At 34.7% G+C, this 21,413-nt stretch overlaps 1 protein-coding gene across 2 annotated transcripts in view; it reads right to left on the reverse strand.

The window, feature by feature from the left end:
• The window catches only part of SOS2 (SOS Ras/Rho guanine nucleotide exchange factor 2), an 88,562-nt gene that overhangs the window by 26,247 nt on the left and 40,902 nt on the right, over positions 1 to 21,413 (reverse strand). Inside the window, exons 8-13 of one of the 2 annotated variants that reach the window (XM_027065674.2) lie at positions 21,075 to 21,173; positions 8,716 to 8,843; positions 7,291 to 7,946; positions 5,742 to 5,823; positions 4,241 to 4,363; positions 483 to 586 (exon numbers count right to left, since the gene is read on the reverse strand). In XM_027065674.2, coding sequence (XP_026921475.1) covers positions 483 to 586; positions 4,241 to 4,363; positions 5,742 to 5,823; positions 7,291 to 7,946; positions 8,716 to 8,843; positions 21,075 to 21,173 — 1,192 coding nt within the window. The remainder of the gene's footprint in view (positions 1 to 482; positions 587 to 4,240; positions 4,364 to 5,741; positions 5,824 to 7,290; positions 7,947 to 8,715; positions 8,844 to 21,074; positions 21,174 to 21,413) is intronic. The other variant, XM_027065675.2, reaches the window with a different exon arrangement.

Here is a 21,413-nt window from a genome sequence, read left to right on the forward strand (position 1 = left end):
GATTCAATAATATACATTTGCTTAAATGTTCGTGGTGCAGAATTTAATTTCATGGGCTGTGCTCTGAAACTTCGGATAGGAAAGTCTTATCTTTCAGGTGCTAAAAGTATACAAAGACTTTTCCAGAAGTAAATATCATTTTGAAAAGCTGTTAACCATTCAAAACTAAAGAATAAGATTAAGGAGAACACGAAAATAGATAAAATTAGTTGAAAGAATGGAAACCTTGAGATAAAATTTTAAATGTTTATTAAAGAAGACTTACAACTTCTTTTAAAGAAAGATTCTCCTAAAAAACTTGAAAAGGTAAGGTTCTCAGACTTCCAGTGGCTCTAACATGTGAGTCCCTTAGAGTCTATAAACCATACCAAATGTTATTTCAACTGTTAAAATACATAAAATAGTTTAGCTTATTTAAAAGTCAAATTTAAAAATCAACTCATGTGCAACATAAGATCCAATCAAACCTTTAAATAATATACCTCTTACACTTGAAATGAAGGATTCTAGTCTCTCAAGCAACTCCAAATCTCTTTCAAAGTCATAAAAATGATGTTCAACCCAGTGCCGAAACACATTTAAGATCCTAAAAAAAAATGGAAAGAAACACATTTTAGCAAAACCTAAGCTTCTTCTACTTCTCTAATATCATAGTGACAACTTTATATACAAGGGCCAATATAACACTCAGAGTCTCTATTTTGTATTTAGTTAAAACCTTAAGTACTTCAATGATGTGAAAACCGGTCTCAAGACTAATTTATTGTTTTAAAATTATACTTTAAAAATATTTATAAGCATAAAAATTGTAGTTTCCATATTTAACTACCCCTTTATGCTTAGGAAAAGTAACTTTTCTTTATAGATATGTAGAAAATTCATCTTCTGTACAGTACAAACGCTATTTTAAATTCTTAAGTTGAAAAGGATTTTTTTTAAAGATCTAAATTGATATATTTTTCACATAAAATGGCAAATCAAATAAGATTAGTGTATTTGTTTCCAAACTCAAGTGCTATCATCAGACTTTTGTTATCTACAGTTATGCCCACATTTCCTTATTTTATGTCAAGATAAAAATATTTCTGACAGAGCTGTTTTGTTTTGTAGTACCTCAAAAATGACTCTTACAACCTTGCAAACAGAGATTTAATCTATCTGTATAAATATAACATTATATATAACAAATATAACACTACATAATGATAGTGTACATTAATTACTTTAGAATTTTTTCTTCATTATTTTAAAAAATGACCATTTGTAGGTTAGCTTCTCTCCCCTCCCCAACCCCACCCGACTTTAGTTTTTCTCCCAGGCTAAGAAAAAACTTTAAATTCCCAATCTCTGTCATGTTATCTATAATAAAACAATCTTAAGCTACTGTGTGCCTGGTAGACTCGGTGGCTTAGAAAATATTTCAAAGAAACAAAACTGTTAACTTCTAGTTCACACTTAGGTCAATCTGTTGCCAATTTCTGTCCTTCATAATTTCTACAGCAGCTAATGTAATTTTAAAATTAGTATCATGTACAGGAAAAAAAATCTCATAATTAGACTTCATCAAAATTAAAAACTTCCATTGACCAAAAGACATTATTAAGAAAATGTAAACAGATGGGGCACCTGGGTGGCTCACTCAGTTAAGCGTCTGACTTCCAATTGGGTCATGATCTCACAGCTCGTGAGTTCGAGCCCTGCATCAGGCTCTGTGCTGAAAGCTTAGAGCCTGGAGCCTGCTTCAGATTCTGTATCTCCCTCTCTGTCTGCCCCTCCCCCACTAGTGCTCTGTCTTTCAAATATAAATAAATGTAAAAAAAAATTTAAAAAAAGAAAAATGCAAATTAAAACTACAAAGACATACCACTATACCCCACCAGTTCAGCTAAAATATAAAGACTGACATAACTAAATGTTGGTGAGGATATGGAGCAACTGGAACTCTCATACATTGGTGGTAAGAGTGTAATAAAGAACAATCACTTTGGGGAAAGATTCGACAGTTTCTTTTAAAACCAAAAACATAAATACTCTACAAAGCTAGCCACTCCACTCTGAGTTATTTATCCAAGACCTATGAAAAAATATATTCACAAAAGATTTATAAAATAAAGTTCATAGCAGCTTTATTCATAGTAATAAAAAACTGAAAAGAACCCAGGTGTCCTTCAGTGGGAAAAAAATTGTGGTATATTCATATTGCTACCTTAGCAATAAAACAGAAGAAACTACTGACACAAGCAAAAACATGCTCAGAAGCATGATGAGTGAAAAATGTCAGACACAAAAGAGTACATAAGAATCCGTTTATATGAAATTCTAAAACAGGTAAAACCAATCTATGGAGGAAGATGAATACTGCTTTGGGCAATGAGGACAAAAATTGATTAGAATGGGCATGAGGAAACTTTCTGAGGTGATGGGAACATTTATATCTTGAAAGGAGTTTGGATTATAGAGATGTATGTATTTGTTAAAATTCAACCAAAGTACATTTAAGATGTGATTGTTTTGGGGCTACTGGGGGGCAACTGGTTGAGCAACCAACTTGATTTTGACTCAGGTCAGAATCTTAGTTTATGAAATCAAGCCCCACATCAGGCTCTGTGCTGACAGCTCAGAGCCTGCTTGGGATTCTCTCTCCTCTTCTCTCCTACCCTTCTTCCACTCATGTGTGTGCATGTGTATGCACATGTACTCACTCTTTAAATAAACTTAAAAAAAAGATGCAAAAGTACAATAAACAAATAATGCACTTTTAATTATATACAAATTGAAGTATTTAAGAAGTGTACTTTGAAATACATCTCCTAAATTTGACGATTAATGGACCAAAAGAAGAATAATAAATGAATATATGTGTGATAAAATAAATATAGCAAAATTAACAGTAGATCTAGGTGGTGGATGTATGAACTCTCACTGTAAAATTCTCTCAAATTTCATTTATGTTAAAAATTTTGCAATACAACAATAGAAAATGTTACAATCGTTATGAAAATTACCATCATTGCTAAAAATTCTTTAATGTTTGTAGGACTGTTTTAACAACCTGGCTTGTATTTCACGGCCATCTTGAATTCCACCCCATTCATTCCATATAGTTAATACCACCTACTACTTCTTGCAATACATTGTCTTCATTTCTGTTGAGTCAGTTTCCGTACTTATTTCGTCTGCACACCATTCTCACTTTTGTCTTCTTGCCTTTGTTCATACTATTTCCCAGGACCTTGAATACCTATGGTCATTTTCTGCCTACCTAAATCCTATACACCCTTTAGGGGCACTCAGATTTACCTCTTCCAAGATGGCTTCCCCTAGCTAATCTTAGCTATTACTCAAATTATATAGGGATATATTTTTTAAAGCCACTTAAACATTTAAAATAGAATACATAACTATTATTACCGAACACAGAGCTCAAATTCACAACCCCAAAATCAAGAGTCGCATGCTCTGACTGAGCCAGCCAGGCATCCCTTAAATTTTTTAAAGTTTTGGCTGAGAGTCATGTAGCTGGGAACTCTATCATTTCTCTGAAACTACATTCATTTGTGACAATTATCCTGGAAAATAAATCATATACTCAGTTCCAAAGTTGTAATTTATTAGTTAGCAATAATCAAGGAATCTTAATATTTACAAAGAAAAAAATATTTAGATCATGTACAATTAGGGACTGTAAAGAAAGCTAGTCAAAGGAGCTTCCAATTTCCAATCTCAGTGGTATAAAAAACGAACACGGGCTTAAGAAGTCAGAATGGAGTCTGAAACCTGTCCTGCTGTTCTCTTTATATGACCTATCTCAAATTACTTTATCTTGCTAAGTTTCAATTTCCTCATATAAGTTTCAATTTCTTTCATATATAAAGTAGTAACTGTATTATGAGGATGAGATAAAAACGATAAGGCATTTAGGTACACAGTGAGTACCTAACAGCTAGCAGCTGCTATTATCAATTAACATTTTTAGAAATTGCTGAAATGATTTTTTAGATGAAGTAATAAATGTCTATGTTTTGTGTGAGAATAATGGGGAAAGAGCTATAGATTCCATAAATATCATAAACTATAAAGTAGCCCAGAATTACTAGATGATCACAAAGGAGGAGGAGCAAAGTTGACAGTAGGCACACTCACATAAAATTTTATAATTTTTACTTAATAGGTATCCTGGTATGCTAACTGTATATTGAAAATTGAACAGCACATAAAAAATAAAATATTCAGGCCAAACCTAAGTTGTACTGGTTGGACATATTCCTTGCGAAACCTTTTAAGGTCTGCACTGATTGGCTGTTCGCCTTTCTCTACTGCCAATTTATCTGCTTCAGTAGGTTCTGGCTCTGGAATTTCAAATCTAAGAAAAAAAAGAAGCAAAATAAGAGAAATTTTTTGTTTCATATACAAATGAAAAGGATTTAAAATACAACAGAAAAAATATTTTATTTAAGCAACTTTCTTTCTTATCATTTATGTGAAAAGTACAATTACTGATAAACTTTCCCCGAAGTATTACATACTGTAAGAAATTGTTCTTTAGCTATACATTAGGAAGGTTTAATATTCTTACTTTTATCAAAACAAGTTTGGTAACTAGCACTGATCAATATAGAAAAGGTCAATTAAAAAGATCAAGCTATATAAAAATAATCTATAAGGAGAAAAACTTTCTTAAATGATGTAACAGAATTGGTGTATCTAATAATCTGTCCTTAATATTTATTTTGTTAAAATAAAAGTAGACATAAACTTCCTTAAATGACTATACATACAAGAGAAGGCCCAAACTGAATTTTAAACAATATTTGAAGAACACACTTAAGTGGATAAGGTAATAATCAAAGCTAAAACAAACAAATAAAAGGAAACCTTGCCCAATCATAGGAAATATAGCTAAAATAGGAGTCTAAGAAATGTGCTTTCCTTATTTTGGACATGGAAATACAATTAACTAGATCTTCATAGCACATTACACTGATTCAGTCTGGTAAACTTAGTTTCACAGTACAACATAATGATACAGGTGAAGATGTAATTCTGGTATTAGGTTTTTATATGTGAAACAAAAATTATTTTGGAGCCCAGACACTATCTAAAGAAGAAAAATTCAATCCAAAACTTAGAGTTTTTAAAAAACTAATCATAATGAAGGAACTGTTAATTTTTTTACATATAAGACTTTAATTATGTTTTTAATAAAAATATTTATCTTTTGGAAAATGAAAATGAAAATATTTACAGATGAAATATGTTGTGTAGGATTTACTTCTAAATAATCCTGGGTTAGAGTACTGAAGTCAGTAGGGAAAGAGATGAAAAATGGGTTGATAATTACTGAAGCTGGATGATGAATAAATGGGGTTTACTGTACTCTTCCATTTACTCTTTTATATGGTTTGAAATTTTCTTTAGTAAAAAGTCTATTTTAAAGTGACAAGTAAAAAAGTCTCTTTTAAGGAAGTTTTTATTGCCCCCCAAAAACTCATTTAAATACATACTCAAAATTGGGTCTTTTTGATTACCACTATAAATATTGCTATGATCTGAAGAGACCTCTGTTATAAAAGATACTTCAATGAGCATATTGTTTGAAGAGAACAGTAATACTACTAATTCAATGCCAAATATATTATGTTCAAAAACTAGCTGAGCACATACTAGGTCCCCATCACTTTGCAACGAACAAAGTAGTTAACTTTTTATCAAGTGTTAAGTAAAATAAATATTTTTCTTACCGTTCAATCAGTAAGCTTAGTAATTCCTGTGGTTTACAAAATGAACGGTATGTAGTAAGAAAAGTACGGACAAAATTGGGATCTGAAAAGATAAAGAGTATAAAATGGGATGTATGTTCAATTTATTCAGTTTCATTAATTCAAAGTAGCATATTTTGGAGGACTTCCTCCTTTTTTCTTCAATGTTAATTTATTTTTGAGAGAGAGAGAGAGAGAGAGAGAGAGAGAGAGAGAGAGAGAGAGAGAGTGTGCACGCGTGAGAGCAGGAGAGGGGCAGAGACGGAGAGGGAGATACAGAATCTGAAACAGGTTCCAGGCTCTGAGGTGTCAGCAAAGAGCCCAGTGTAGGGCTTGAACTCTGAACAATAAGATCGTGACCTCAGCAGAAGTCAGAAGCTTAACCTACTGAGCCACCCAGGTGCCCCTTTTCCTTTTTCTTTTTATTCTGGTTCCTCCCACCATGGTCTTCCTGCCAATTATGGGATTTCTTTTTTTTTTTAATTAAAAACAATTTTTAATGTTTATTATTTTTGAGGGACAGAGAGAGACAGAGCACGAGCAGGGGAGGGGCAGAAAGAGAGGGAAACACAGAATCCACAGCAGGCTCCAGGCTCTGTCTGAACAGAGCCCGACGCAGGGCTCGAAACCCACAAACCATAAGATCGTGACCTCAGCCAAAGTTGGATACTTAACCAACTGAGCCCCCCAGGCACCCCATGGTATTTCTTGATAAATGAGGGCTGTTTTCCAATTTAAGAGTCATACAATTTTTATGAATATTTAATAATTAATGAAGTTAACAATATTATACATATATATTTTTAAGTTTATTTTCAGAGAGAGACAGAGAGAGAGAGAGAGAGAGAGAGAGAGAGAGGGAGAGAGCACAGTGGGGGATGGGCAGAGAGAGAGAGGGAAAAAGAGAAAATCCCAAGCAGGCTCCACACTGTCAGTGCAGAGCCCGACGTGGGGCTCAAACCCATGAACCGTGAGATCATGACCTGAGCCAAGTCAGACGCTTCACCAACTAAGCCACCCCATGTGCACCAACAATACTGTATTTTAGAGACATTTAATTAGTTATTTATTCCCTTTGATCCTATGGAATTCTTTTTATATTTTAGAAGCAATCCCTTTTTTTCCATGCCTCAAGCATTTTTTTCTCTTTGCTTCAAGTTTTCAACAAAAATTCTAGTTAGTTAACATACAGGGTAATATTGGCTTCAGGAGTAGAATTTAGTGATTCATCACTTATGTACAAAAACTGGTGCTCATCACAAGTGGCAAACTTTTTTTTTTAAGTTTATTTATTTATTTGGAGAGAGACAGCACAAGCAGGGAAGGAACAGAGAGGCGGGGGGGAGAGACAGAATCCCAAGCAGGCCCTGTTCTGTCAGCACACAGCCAGATGTGGGGCTCGAACTCACAAACTGTGAGATCATGACCTGAGTCAAAACCAAGAGTCAGACGCTTAACAGACTGAGCCACTCGGGTGCCCCAAAAATGGCACAACCCAGGTAAGCAAGCATTTGTAATGAGTTTCACGTACCTGCATACATATGATATGTTAACCTTTCAATTAATTTCACCACAGTTCCTCCTTTAATGATGGGAATTCCACTTCTACTTTGCAAGTTGTCTTCAAAAACAATGTTTTCCTCAGAGTCTTTTACCACAAAACGATACACTTCAGGACTTGGTAATCTCAATGGCTGCTCATTTTCTTCTTTCAATAACACTGAATCTAGCATTCGATCTAGTGTACTACGATAGTGAAGAGAAATAAGTGCGGCCATCCAATTATTTTTCTCTTCAGCAGACTTAGCAGCAAATATTATGCTGTTTTCATCTTTGGATACTATTTCAAAAGCATGTTTACACTCACAGGTATCTTCTTTATCACATATTTGTATTTTCCTCATGACAAATTTTTCTTTTAATCTGTACTCTGCACTACTGTAACCTGGAAGGCGTGACTGGCTATGATTGGGCTTACAGCTAATCATTAAGCCATCAAAGAGAAAAATATGCCGTTCATGTTTAGCACCAATTCGTGTCAATGGACCTTCCATAATGAATTCATTACAACACTGTCCAATATCTTTGCCTTCCCATCCATCTATGTTTTTCTGAATTTCATTCATTTTTTTAATAGCCAGATGCTTGCTTCTTAAGTGACGATTATAAAAAGGGCAAATAGGATCCCTAAAAAAAAAAAAAAAAAAAGATAAATTTAGCTTTTTCAATGACTAAGCAATCTAAATTTCTTTAAGCTACCTCAAATCAAGTGATAAAAATATTAAATAATCAAACACTAGATTTTGCGCTCAGCATTACTTCCTCCTACTAACTTTGCCACAAAAGACACATGCCTCAATTTCATTATTGTGAAAGAAAAGTACTACAGAAACTGTATTTCATTCCAAATGCCATAAGAACTAAAGTTACAAAGAATCCTAAATTTCTTATATAACATACAAAAGTGACTATATTTAATAAAATTTTAAAAGATATACTATCTCAACAATATGACAATACCAATTAATTTTTTTTTTAATTTTAGAGAGAGACAGGGAGAGAGAGTTTGAGTGGGGACAGAAGGTGGGGGAGAGAGGGGGAGAGAGGGGGGGAGAGAGAGAGAGAGAGAGAGAGAGAGAGAGAGAGAGAGAGAAAGAGAGAGAATCTCAAACAGGTTCCATACCCAGGGCAGAGCCCATCACAGGGCTTGATTCCAGGACCCTGAGACCATGACCTGAGCCAAAATCAAGAGCCGGACGCTCAAGTGACTGAGGCACCCAGGCGCTCCTGACAATGCCAATTTTAAACTCAAAGACCAAAAGAAAAATGTAAAACAAAAGTATAACTTTCAAGAATGCAATTATCACTACGAATAAGACTTCTTTTAAAAAATTAGGCATCAGATCTATAAATGAAGTATGCAGAAGCATTCATATTTTCAACAGTTTGGAATTACCCAGGTCGGCGTCTAGGTGAATACTGCTTGTAAATTCGGTCCATACTACCTTGGAGATTCATAAGAGCAGTAATAGCTTGGTTCAAACATTCTCTGTCTTCCTGCTCTTCACTACATGCTTTCAATTGCTAAAAAAAAACAAACAAATATTAAACCTGCATTGTTCAATTCTTTCTTTTCTTATAGTTAGAGGAAAGAGCAACAAAAATTATTAACTCTAAATGAATTTTAAATATGCTTAATAATATGCTTAATATATGCTTAATAAAACCAGTTATACTTTTATTTCATTACATACCTGATCTCTCAAAACCAACTCTCTTTCTACATATGTAAATATAATACACATATAAAGTACTACTGCCAGAGCAATCAGAAAAAGAAGTGTGAAAAACATTTGGACATTTTCCAGATACATAAAAATAGTTTGAAATATGCAAAACATGAAGCTTACAGGTTGCTTTTGTTAGTAACTATAAGATAACCACATAAGTTATTTCATATTCTTGAATGATTAAGTTCTTATGTTTCAGAAATGTCTAAAAGCTTGCATATCTTTGTTATATAACATAATCAAGTATACAAAATTAAGCAACCCAATCCATCATAAACTTTTCTGCAAACAGCATCTTTGAGATTCAACTGGTATCTTTTACAACATAAAATTCAACCACTGTAGTAAATATCAAGAAACCATGAAAGCCAATATTCTATCTCATTAACACTTAGAAATAAGGTTTATAAATTTTTAACAACTCTGGCTTTATTGGACTTATCCAACATTTCTCTTGTATCTCACTCTCAAAATGAAAGAAAATTTACCTTGTAATAAATAATTCAGTTTGGATGATGATCCAATGTTTTTGTTTTTTGAAGAAAGAGCACAAGCAGAGGAGACAGAGAGAGAGAGAGAGAGGAGAAGGAGACGGAGAGGGAGAGGGAGAGAGAGAAGGAGAGGGAGAGGGAGAAGGAGAGGGAGAAGGAGAGGGAGAAGGAGAGGGAGAAGGAGAGGGAGAGAGAGAGAGAGAGAGAGAGAGAGAGAGAGAGAGAGAGAGAGAGAATCCTAAGCAAGCTCCACACTCAGTATGGAGCCCGACATGGGGCTCAATCCCACAATCATGGGATCATGAACTCAGCTGAAATCAAGCGTCAGACATTCACCTGACTGAGCCACCCAGGTACCCCTCCAACATTTCAATTTGTTTGACAAAAGAAGTCAAAGTGGAGCATTATGTAGATATCATATACAGATTATATAGATACAAAAATACATTTATGCAAGAACAAATACGGAAAACTTATAATCACTTCTTTCAGAAAATTTTTAAAAATTTAAACCTATTTCATGATTTTAAACTACCTTACTAGAAATTTTGTGATAAATTTTCCTGATATTCCAAGAACAGTCTGAAAACCATTCAATAATGATCCCCTTTCCTCAGCAAGGAACTGAATAAATATTGTTTGAGTGCTAGGTCATTACCTTTTTGAAGTTTATTTATTTTTTAGTAATCTCTATACCCAACATGGGGCTCAAACTCATGACCCTGAGGTCAAGAGCTGCATGTTCTTCTGACTGAGCCAGCCAGGCTTTCCTAGGTCCATTACCTTTCATTTATATATCCTAAAAATTATTCTCCAGAACACAGAACCATCTGTGGCATGTTTTGAGATACATGTAGAAGTCTTATTACCAAAAGATCAGCAATATAAATACTTGAAGAGACTATCATTAGAAATAAAGCCTTAATTTCTAGATTAAGAAATAAGAAATTGAGAGGATGAAAGTAAAAGAGGCAAAATACCAAAGAAATTGGAAAAGGATCAGGGCTTGGTCATTCGGACTTCTAAAGGTGAAACATTACTAGCCAAATCACTTATTTTGCTGCTTTAAAGATTTCTTGCAAAAAGATTCTTCTCAGCTCTACTCTAAAACATTTCCTTAGTAAATATGGGTATTGATGATATAAAATGCTTAATTACAGTTTTTTTCTTACTGCTTCTGTCAATCCAAATTTCAAATTATCTCTAACAATGACAGTCTACCAAAATGAGAGCTGCTCTTCTATTTAGGTGTATGAGGATACTATTTCTACAGTCTACTTAGTCTTCAGGCTGCTCAAACTCATCTACATAAATGGCCATGTCATTTCTAAATATCCATGTTATAATTAAAGGCTGTCAAGGAGCAGGCAAAAAAGGATATTTCGAGGATATTTCAGGGTATTTAAAGCATAGGATTTCCTAGTGATCAAAGTACATAAAGCAGTGGCTCTGTTTGCCATGATCTTAGTTCACCAATTTGCTAAACATTTCCTGAACTTTAATTAAGATCAGTGAGATTTAATAAACATCAAATAAATACCCAAGCTGTCTATAGACATTTGAAAGAATGTATTCTAAACATCTTACGGCAACACAGAAATTACCATACTGAACTACTTACAAATAAGGCAAGCTCTTTCACATCTCTATGGCTTTCTATAGGGTTTCTCTGCTCCTCCTTATCCACCTGGCAAATTAGCCTCTGGACAGCTCAAATGCCTCTTCTCTATGAAACTCTTCCTTTTTCTCCCTCCTTATATTCTCTTAAAATAATATCAAATTTATAAAAAATTTATGAAAACAATACAAATAATTCCTGTATAATAGGAGTAACCAACTTTTAACATTTTGCTACATATGCTTCCTTATTCTGTGAGGGTATGTGCACCATTTTACCCCTGAACTATTTGAGAGTAGTGTGTGATGCTATCCTTTCAGTTCCTTGCTGAGGAAGGAGAACCGCTGCTAGTTTTGAGATGGTTTTTGGAACGCAAGGAAAACTTAAGAGATACACAGATTACTCTCAAATACTATCATTCCCCTTCATTCCTTTAATATGCCAGCAGTGCATCTTATAGCAAAGATACTCTTCTATGGTAGTGACTGACTTCAGGAGATGTAACATTCGTGAAGTTCTATTATCTAATTTTGTGCATATCCAATTTTGTCAATGTCCTGATAATCCTTAGAGTAATTTGACCTCCAATACAGGATGCAGTCAGGTTTCTACTGGCTCTCTCTTTTTTCCAGTTTTATTAAGATATAATTGACATACAGCACTACCTAAGTTTACCATGCACAACATGATTTGATTTACACATATTGTGATTTACTGCCACTCTTAATTTGCAAAAGCTCCTCAGCATTTACCTTTCATTGCTCCCCAAAATAAATTACACACCAAAGTAGGATAAAAATCACTATATCCCCAAAGCCCATATTAATTTTTTTCTTACTTCCCTAGACATTGTTACTCCTGCCTCAGCAATTCCACAGTACTACTTCTTAGACACTTAATTACATTTACTTGTTGTAATTATTTGTTTAATGTTTATTTTCTTCACTAAGCCATGAATTCCTTAAACCCTGGGATATGTTTTATTTACTTTTATGTTTATTTATGTTTTGACAGAGTGAGTGAAAGACAGAGTGTGTGTGCTCAAGCAGGGGAGGGGCAGAAGGAGAGGGAGAAAGAAGTCCCAAGCAGGCTCTGTGCTGACAGTGCAGAGCTTGACACAGGGCTCAAACTCATGAACAGTGAGATCATGGCCAGAGCTGAAACCAACAGTCAGACACTCAACCAACTGGGCCACCCAGGAGCCCCTATTCATTTTTAGTATACTACATGGTAGATATCCAAAGGTAATTAGAATGAATGACTACTGTATAAATACTTATAATTTTGTTAAATGTTTAGACAAATAACAGCAATACACATTTACTTAGTTCTTACTCTATGCATGCTCTTTTATGCATTACCTTACTTAATCTTTGGTACAACTCTGTAAGACAGGCTCTATGATTATACATATTACAAATTAAGAAACCAAGGTACAGAAAGGTTAAGTAATTCACCCAAGATGAACAGCAGAGTGCATTCAAACCCAGAAATTCCGATTCCAGGGTTCATGTTTTTTGCTGTGCACTACACTCACTGCCTATCTACAATGATGCAGACACTATGCAAAACACTGGTTTCTGCCTAAATCTGGTGACCACGAGTTGAAGGGGACCCCCTCAATGTTAAAACGAACTGGATAATTACACAGTTTAAGAAATAAAATGAAGTTGGTGTGCTTTGGAAAAGAGGTCAAGGAGAGAAATGCCCTTTCAATATATGCCTAAACTAAGCAATAAAGTGGAAATGATCTTTCATTAAGATGTAGTATCTTATTGGGAATACAAGCTGGCACAGCCACTCTGGAAAACAGTATGGAGGTTCCTCAAAAAACTAAAAATAGAACTACCCTACAACCCAGCAATTGCACTACTAGGCAGTTATCCATGGGATACAGGTGTGCTGTTTCAAAGGGACACATGCACCCCCATGTTAATAGCAGCACTATCAACAATAGCCAAAGAATGGAAAGAGCCCAAAAATGTCCATCGATGGATGAATGGATAAAGAAAATATGGCATATATACACAATGGAGTATTACCTGACAATCAAAAAGAATGAAATCTTGCCATTTGCAACTACGTGGATGGAACTGGAGGGTATTACGCTAAGTGAAATTAGAGAAAGACAAAAATCATATGACTTCATATGACGACAAAAACAGGGAGGGGGACAAAACAGAAGAGACTCATAAATATGGAGAACAAACTGATGGTTACTGGAGGGGTTGTGGGAGGGGGGATGGGCTAAATGGGTAAGAGGCATTAAGGAATCTACTCCTGAAATCACTGTTTTACTAAGTGCTAACTAATTTGGATGTAAATTTTAAAAAATAAAAAATAAAATTTTTAAAAAAATGTAATATCTTATGAACTTGACTAAAGAATATATTCCTTGCTTACTTGAGAATCATTATTCTCCTTACTTGTCTATAAGTATATCCCGAGATTTTACACACCATGTAAGTTTTTTCTTTATGAAACTTCTTAAAATACTTATCATGATTCTCTTGAATTCCTACAAAAATGCTGTATCTACTATGGATGTCTGTGTGCCTGAAGGTAAATTATAATAAATTATAAATTTGCTTCTAATTCATTATACTGGGAATGCAGTCTTGGTGTGAAATAATATATGTGATCAATTCTTTTTTTGTAATAATAAAGTTCTCTCAACATTTTCATAAAAATAGTGTTTTAGTAATTTGGTGAGAATTCAACTCATTGAAACCTATCACTTTTCTTTATATGCTTTGAAAAAAAATGCATTATCTTCCTTAGGATGTCCTTGAATCATGTGGCAGCACTGAAAGAATACTAATTATGTAGCAAAATATTTCTTGTAGTCTTTTTCAATAGATAGAACATTTCTCTTAATAGAGATTATCTCAAGGTCTTAATGTTATAATACACTCACACACAGGAACACAAAGCCAGTGACAAAGCAAATGTTACATAATCTTAAGAATTAGTGAACCTAGGTGAAGGGAGCACACTATACTATTTTTGCACCTCTTCTCTGTTTTTCAAAGTAAAAAGGTATTTCCTAAAGAAACTCAATCGTCTCATATCGAAATATTGTCTTCTCTTTCCCAATGAGCCTCATTAGAATTATTACTAATAGGTCTTCCTGTTAAGCTTTAAATTAAATTAAGAAGGATTACGTTCTCTTGACAGGAGACTTTTTATTCTTTCCATGACTGAATTTCCAAGGAATGACCAGAGAAGCAAAGAATGTTACTTGGCCTTGAACACATCAATTCTGAAGTGAGACCAGATAAGTTCTTACCAACAGAAGAATAAACATAGAATATGCTAGAAAATAACAAAGTTACTTATAAACCAGGAAATGAATTATTTTTTTCTTGTTCCTCTTACATAAGGATTGAATTATGTATTAAGAAAAAAATCTATAATTTATCTGAGGAAAAAAATTAAAAAATGAAAGTAGTTTGTCATCAACCTCAGAAAGATTAAATTTGAAAAGAACCAAAAAGAAATATATTACCTATAAGATGAACTTTAAAGTACTGCTACGAATAACAATAATATAACAATTTACTGTAAAGTAATTTCAAGTAAACTATATGTGATATACCGTAATTTCTCTTTATGTAGTCATTTTTCTATTTTGTTTATCATAAATTCTGGTTCTGGGAAATAAAAGTTTAATAATATTTATTTATTTTTAAAAATTTTTTAATGTTTATTTTTGAGACAGAGAGAGAGACAGAGCATGAGCAGGGGAGGGGCAGAGAGAGAGGGAGATACAGAATGTGAAGCAGGCTCCAGGCTCTGAGCTGTCAGCACAGAGCCCGACACGGGGCTTGAACTCACGAACTAGGAGATCATGACCCAAGCCAAAGTCGGATGCTTAACCGACTGAGCCACCCAGGCGCCCCAAAAGTTGAATAATATTTAAATGCTATGTCCACAAATAAATATTCCTTGGTATATGACTGAAGCAAATACTTCAGATTAAAACAGGTTTAAAACTGCTCCAGGATTGTGCTTTCTATTCCCTAAGGAATGTGACAGCCTTAAGTTACACTGGCCTAGCTTTCTTTCTTATGGTTCTCTTCCCAAAGTAAGCTTAACATGAAATGAAATTTCATTTGGATGAGTACTTGAGCCAAACAATATCACAAAAAGGCAATCTACAGAATGGAAGAAAATATTTGCATCTGATATATATGATAAAGTACTAATATCCATAATATATAAAGAACTCCTATAACACAACAACAAAAATGTAACCCCCCCCCCAATAGCAAAGGATTTAAATAGGTATTTATCACAAGAAGATACACAAATGACTAACAAGCATATGAAGAGATAGATGCTCACCATTACTAATCATTAGGGAAATGCAAATCAAAACCACAATGAGATACCACCTCACATTCATTAGGACAGCTATTATAAAAAACCAAAATTACAGGGGCACCTGGGTGCCTCAGTCGGTTAAATGTCTGACTTCAGCTCAGGTCATGATCTCATGGTTAGTGAGTTCAAGCCCCACGTCAAGCTCTGTGCTGATAGCTCAGAGCCTGGAGCCTGCTTCAGATTCTGTGTCTCTGTCTCTCTGTGCCCCTCCCCATCATGCTCTCTCTCAAAAACTAATAAACATTTAAAAAATACAGACAATATCAAGTGTTGATGAGGATGTGGAGAAACTGGAATGCTTGTGCATGGCTGATGGAGATGTAAAATGGTATAGTGCTATGGGATAAAGTACAGTGATTCTTCAAAAAATTAAAAATAGAATTACCATCTGATTCAGCAATTCCATTTCTGGGTATATATCTCAAAGAACTGAAAGCAGACTCTTGAGGAGATATCTGTGTACCCATATTCACAGCAGCATTATTTACAATAGCCAAAGAATAGAAGTTACCCAAATGTCCAGTCACACAATGGCTCCATAACAACATACTTAGCACACTTAAAATGGTTAAGATGGTAAGTTTCATGTTATGTATATTTTACTGTAATTACAAACAATTTTATGTTTTAAAGAACCAACAGTATCAGGGGCACCTAAGTGACTTAGTTGAATGACTCTTGATTTCAGTTCGGGTCCTGATCTCACAGTTCATGAGACTGAGCCCCATGTCGACTGAGCCCCACATTGGGCTCTGTACTGACAGTGCAGAACCTACTCGGGATTCTTTCTCTCCTCCTCTCTCTCTGCCTCTCCCCAACTCATGTCATCTTCTCTCTCTCAAAATAAACAGCAAAAAAAGAAAAAAAAAACAATAGTATCACAGTCAGAAAAGATTTAAGAGTAAAAAGTAGTTTCTCATCTGCTCATGTGATAATCCATTTAGCTTGTGTTTAGAATTACTCCTTATTTCAGTGTTTTTCAAACTGCCTGTCATAATCCATTAGTGGATCACCACCATTTTTTAAAAGAAACAGAACAGAATATAAACAGACACAGCACGAAATGTTAAGTAGCATTTCATGAAAGTTTTTGTTTCATATGTTTGTGTGTGTGTGTGTGTGTGTACACATACGTACATATACACTGATCTGATGTTAAATGCATTTCTCATTGTGGATCACTCCCACTATATAACATAAAGAATGATTCTCACAGGACAATAAATGCTAATAACTGGACCACATTCTACAATATTTGGGCCCTTGTGATCCCACTAATTGAATCGTATGCTTAGCAAGAATCAGTGTATGTTTCCAAATATGTTTATGCAAGTTGTGCCTATACCGTAATTATGTAATTCAATTACTCACTACATAAGTCAAAGAAATAGGAGTATAAAAGGAGATATTTATATGAAAACTCAAATAATTTTAAAGGCAAGCTCCTTTAAAAAGGTATAATGAAAATGACATAAAAATTTTGGAAAAATTATGAAAACCTAGGTTTTTGCACTCAGATTGTTTTACAAACATCTTCAAGTTCATGTACCATCTAAAAGAAATGGAAAATAGAGGGGCGCCTGGGTGGTTCAGTTGGTTAAATGACGGACTCTTTGTTTCAGCTTAGGTAATAATCTCACAGTTTGTGAGTTCAAGTCCTACACTCTGTTTTGACTGTGCTGACAGTGCAGAGGCTGCTTGGGATTCTCTGCCTCCCTCTCTCTGCCCACCCCTCCACCTTTCTCTTTTTTTCTCAAAATAAATAAACTTAAACACGCATTATAAAAAATAAATAAATGGAAAACAGAAATCACAGAAGATAATTTTTGTGATATAAGAAAGATTCACAGTCAAAGAAAAGATTTTATCCTAAGTCAACAGATTAGCACATAAATACATACAAATGTTGATCTACAGGGGTTTTGTGTGTGTTTATGAGAATGAAATGTATATAATATTCAAAATGACTGTTTAATTAGCTGACCAACTTCAGTCCCAATTACGAGGACATGGAGTCCAGTGATTAACTGGTGGCAAAACAGCTACCAGGATCAGTCTCAAGGTAAGTCAGGCCATCATTATTAATGATGCAGACATAGCTGTAAAATTAACCCTGAAGATTTTAATTTTTTAAAAAATTTTTTTAATGTTTTTACTTATTTTTGAGACAGAAAGAGACAGAGCATGATCAGGGGAGGAGCAGAGAGAGAGGGAGACACAGAATCCGAAGCAGGCTCCAGGCTCTTAGCTGTCAGCACAGAGCCCAACGCGGGGCTCGAACTCACGGACTGTGAGATCATGACCTGAGCCGAAGTCGGACGCCCAACCGACTGAGCCACCCAGGCACCCCTGAACATTTTAATTTTTTAATGTTTTATTTATTTTTGAGAGAGACTGAGAGTGAGTACAAATGGAGGAGGGACAGAGGGAGAAGGGACAGAGAATCCAAACTGGAGTCTGTGCTGACAGCAGTGAGCGCAACACAGGGTTTGAACCCATGAACTGTGAGATCGTGACCTGAGCCAAAGTCAGACGCTCAAATGACTGAGCCACCCAGGTGCCCTAACCTTGAAGATTTTAAAAACCAATCATCCAGATAGGGAAAAAAAAGTAAGCTTCAATTATAAAGTCAAAGAAGGATTTTAAATATTGGCACATACTAGAAGGCAATTATAAGACTAATGATAGGACTTCCAATTAGACATGAACATTCTCCAAAAATTTTAGAAATCTAAGTATACACCTAGGGCAGACAATATATTATTCATAATGAAGGCTGCAATTATTTTTATGAGCTCTTTAGAGATCCATTTGTCTCCACAGAGACATTCAGAATCAAGATGTTCACCTATTTGTGCTCAAAAACTTTAGCATCACACATTATGGGTAATAAGACTTCATAAAGAAGAATTCCTGAGGGGCACCTGGGTGGCTTGGTTAGTTGAGCATCAGACTCTTGGTTATAGCTCAGGTCATGATCTCGCTGTTCATGGGATAGAGCCCCACATGGGATCCCACATGGGATTCTCTCTCCCTCTCTCTGCACCTCCTTTGCTTGGTCTCTGTCACTTTCAAAATAAATCAATAAACTTTTAAAAAAAAGAATTTTTTTTAATCTTTACTTATTTTTGAGAGAAAGAGAGACAGAGTGCGAGTGGGGGAGGAACAGAGAGAGAGGGAGACACAGAATCCGAAGCAGGCTCCAGGCTCCGAGCTGTCAGCACAGAGCCCGATGCAGAGCTCGAACTGGTGAACTGCGAGATCATGACCCGAGCCGAAGTCGGATGCCTAACCTACTGAGCCACCCAGGTGCCCCCAAAAAGAATTCCTGAGATAGCTTCTCATTAGAAATCACCAAATGAATTCCTTGCCTAGGTGCCTACAAGATACAGAGTTATTCTGGCTTTAATGTTATTACTAAAGAGTTAGATGGAAAAAGTCTGAACAGGTTATCTAAAATAACAACTTGGTATCCTAAAGGGGATGTACAAAATACTTATGCAGAAAGATGCCTAGCTTCTAAAAAATAATTTAAAATGTGGAAGGGGGTGCCTGGATGGCTCAGTGGGCAAAACGTCCGATCCCTGATTTCAGCTCAGGTCATGGTCTCAAGGTTTGTGAGACTGAGCCTCACACTGGGCTCTGCGACAGCCGGAGCCTGCTTGGGATTCCCTCTCTCTCTGCTCCTCCCCTGCTCACACACTCTCTCTCAAAGTAAATAAGTAAACTTCAAAAACTTTTTAAAAAAATGTTGCAGAAGAAAATTTTACTAAGCAAGATATTTTGAAATTACAAATGAAAAAGGGAACTAATCTGAAAGTAGACAAAAGTCCTAGATGTTAGCTGGAGTCAATGAAGATCAGTAGCTATGACATAGAGAAATTAGGATGTATGGTACCCTGAAAATATCTATCTCTCCACATGCTGACTTGGGTAACAGTCCTAAAGATCAAGTTAAAGTGCAAAAGGAACGTGGAGTAGAAAAAGAAACATACACTCACGAATTGTGATGCCTGTCTAAAGGCAGCAGATATTCTTTTGTAACTAAGTAGTAGTGCTTTAAAGGCTTCAAGGAATAAATAATGAGAAACCACCCGTATCTCATCAGTGAAACTATAACCCTTAGATTAAATATAGAATATACTCACTTTTAATTAATGCACAACAATAATAACAAATAGAAATATGGAATGCAAAGACAAGCCACAGGAGAGAAGATATTTAAAATGGCAAAAGACTTCAATAAAACTACAATAGTTATCTAGAAGGCCAATAAACATATACTCAAGCTCATTAATAATCAAGGAAATATAAATTAAAAACACCAGATACCATTATAAATATACCAGATGACCATTAATTTAAAAGTCTGAAAATATGCATAAAGAGCAACATAAACACTCATGCATTCTCTTAAGAGTGTAAACTGTACAACCCACTTTGGAAAACTGCTTGGCATTACCTATTACATTTGAAAATATGCACATCTTATAACCAAGCAATTTCATCTTTTAGTATATACTCTAGAGAAATAAAATGCATGCACATATGTACCAAGAGATATGTACAAGAATGTACATATCAAGAGTTATCAGCAATAGCAAAACACTATTCATCAGCTAGGAAAGGATAAATAAATTTGCAATTTATTCAAACAATGGAAGAAAAACTAGAAAAACATACAATATCAATAAATTTTACAAATATTACTTTAAGAGAAGATACAAGACACAAAATAATATATATAATATGAACTAATTTAGATCAAGTTCAGAAATAGGCTATATATATTTTTAGTGATATATATATGGATAGATAGATATATCTATCCATATATATATATATAGATATAGATATATATATGGTTAAACTGTAAAGAAAAGCATGTAAGTAAGTGCCATTCAAGTCGGCATTGTGGTTTACCTCTGGTGTGTTTATACATTCATTTATTATATAACATGTTTATATTTTACATTTTTCTATATGTAATATAATTTACTAAGTTTAATAAGTTTATACTTTATTTATTAGAATCTTTAACAATTCAATATATTTTTATGTTTACTGATCTTTAAAAAGAGTTCAAGTTTTACTGTAATTCTTTTTATATGTTGCTTGGGTTCTAGCTACGAGAGGAAGAATACTATACTGTATGGAAAAAAGAAGTGCTTTTCTTAATAAGTTAAAATGATGGAAATTTAGACCAATGTTTTGCATTTTACTAATTAATGTAAGAGGCAAATCACTGTTATTGTGTGCCTTCAAAAATTAATGAAAAAGTAATCTCTATATTAGTACTTTGAAATTCTGCATTACAAAATGACAGATAAAGACATATTTTCCTCTCTCTACCACTTGGAAATGATATGAAGACAAGAAACATAGGGTTTTATCCATGGAAAAGAAGGTAGACATTTAAGGTACTTTATTTTTATGAATAAAAAGTATGAAAAATAATATGACCAGATTAAAACTAGTTCTTAAGCCTCATAAATGCAAGTACTTTCGGTTCAGGAAGACTTCATCTTACCTTTAATAATTCAAAATAGTGCCAACAATGATATACAGGCACCAGCATAAGGCGTGGAAGGACATAACGAACTGCCTCTTTAAAACCATCAGCAATGGACTGTAAAGTAAAAAGATGTAACAGTATATCTCTGGTATCAAGAATGTACAACAGCAGTGCCTAACACAAGTAACTTTTTATTTAAAGGTTATTTGTTTTGAGAGAGAGAGAGAGCGCGTGTGCAAGTGGGGACGGGGCAGAGAGAGAGAGGGAGAGAGAGTTCCAAACAGATCCATGTGGTCAGCGCAGAGCCCAACATGGGGCTCAAACTCAGGAACCATGAGATCATGACCTGAGCTG

Source organism: Acinonyx jubatus, chromosome B3 (genome assembly GCF_027475565.1).
Source record: "Acinonyx jubatus isolate Ajub_Pintada_27869175 chromosome B3, VMU_Ajub_asm_v1.0, whole genome shotgun sequence".
NCBI classification, from domain to species: Eukaryota; Metazoa; Chordata; class Mammalia; order Carnivora; family Felidae; genus Acinonyx; species Acinonyx jubatus.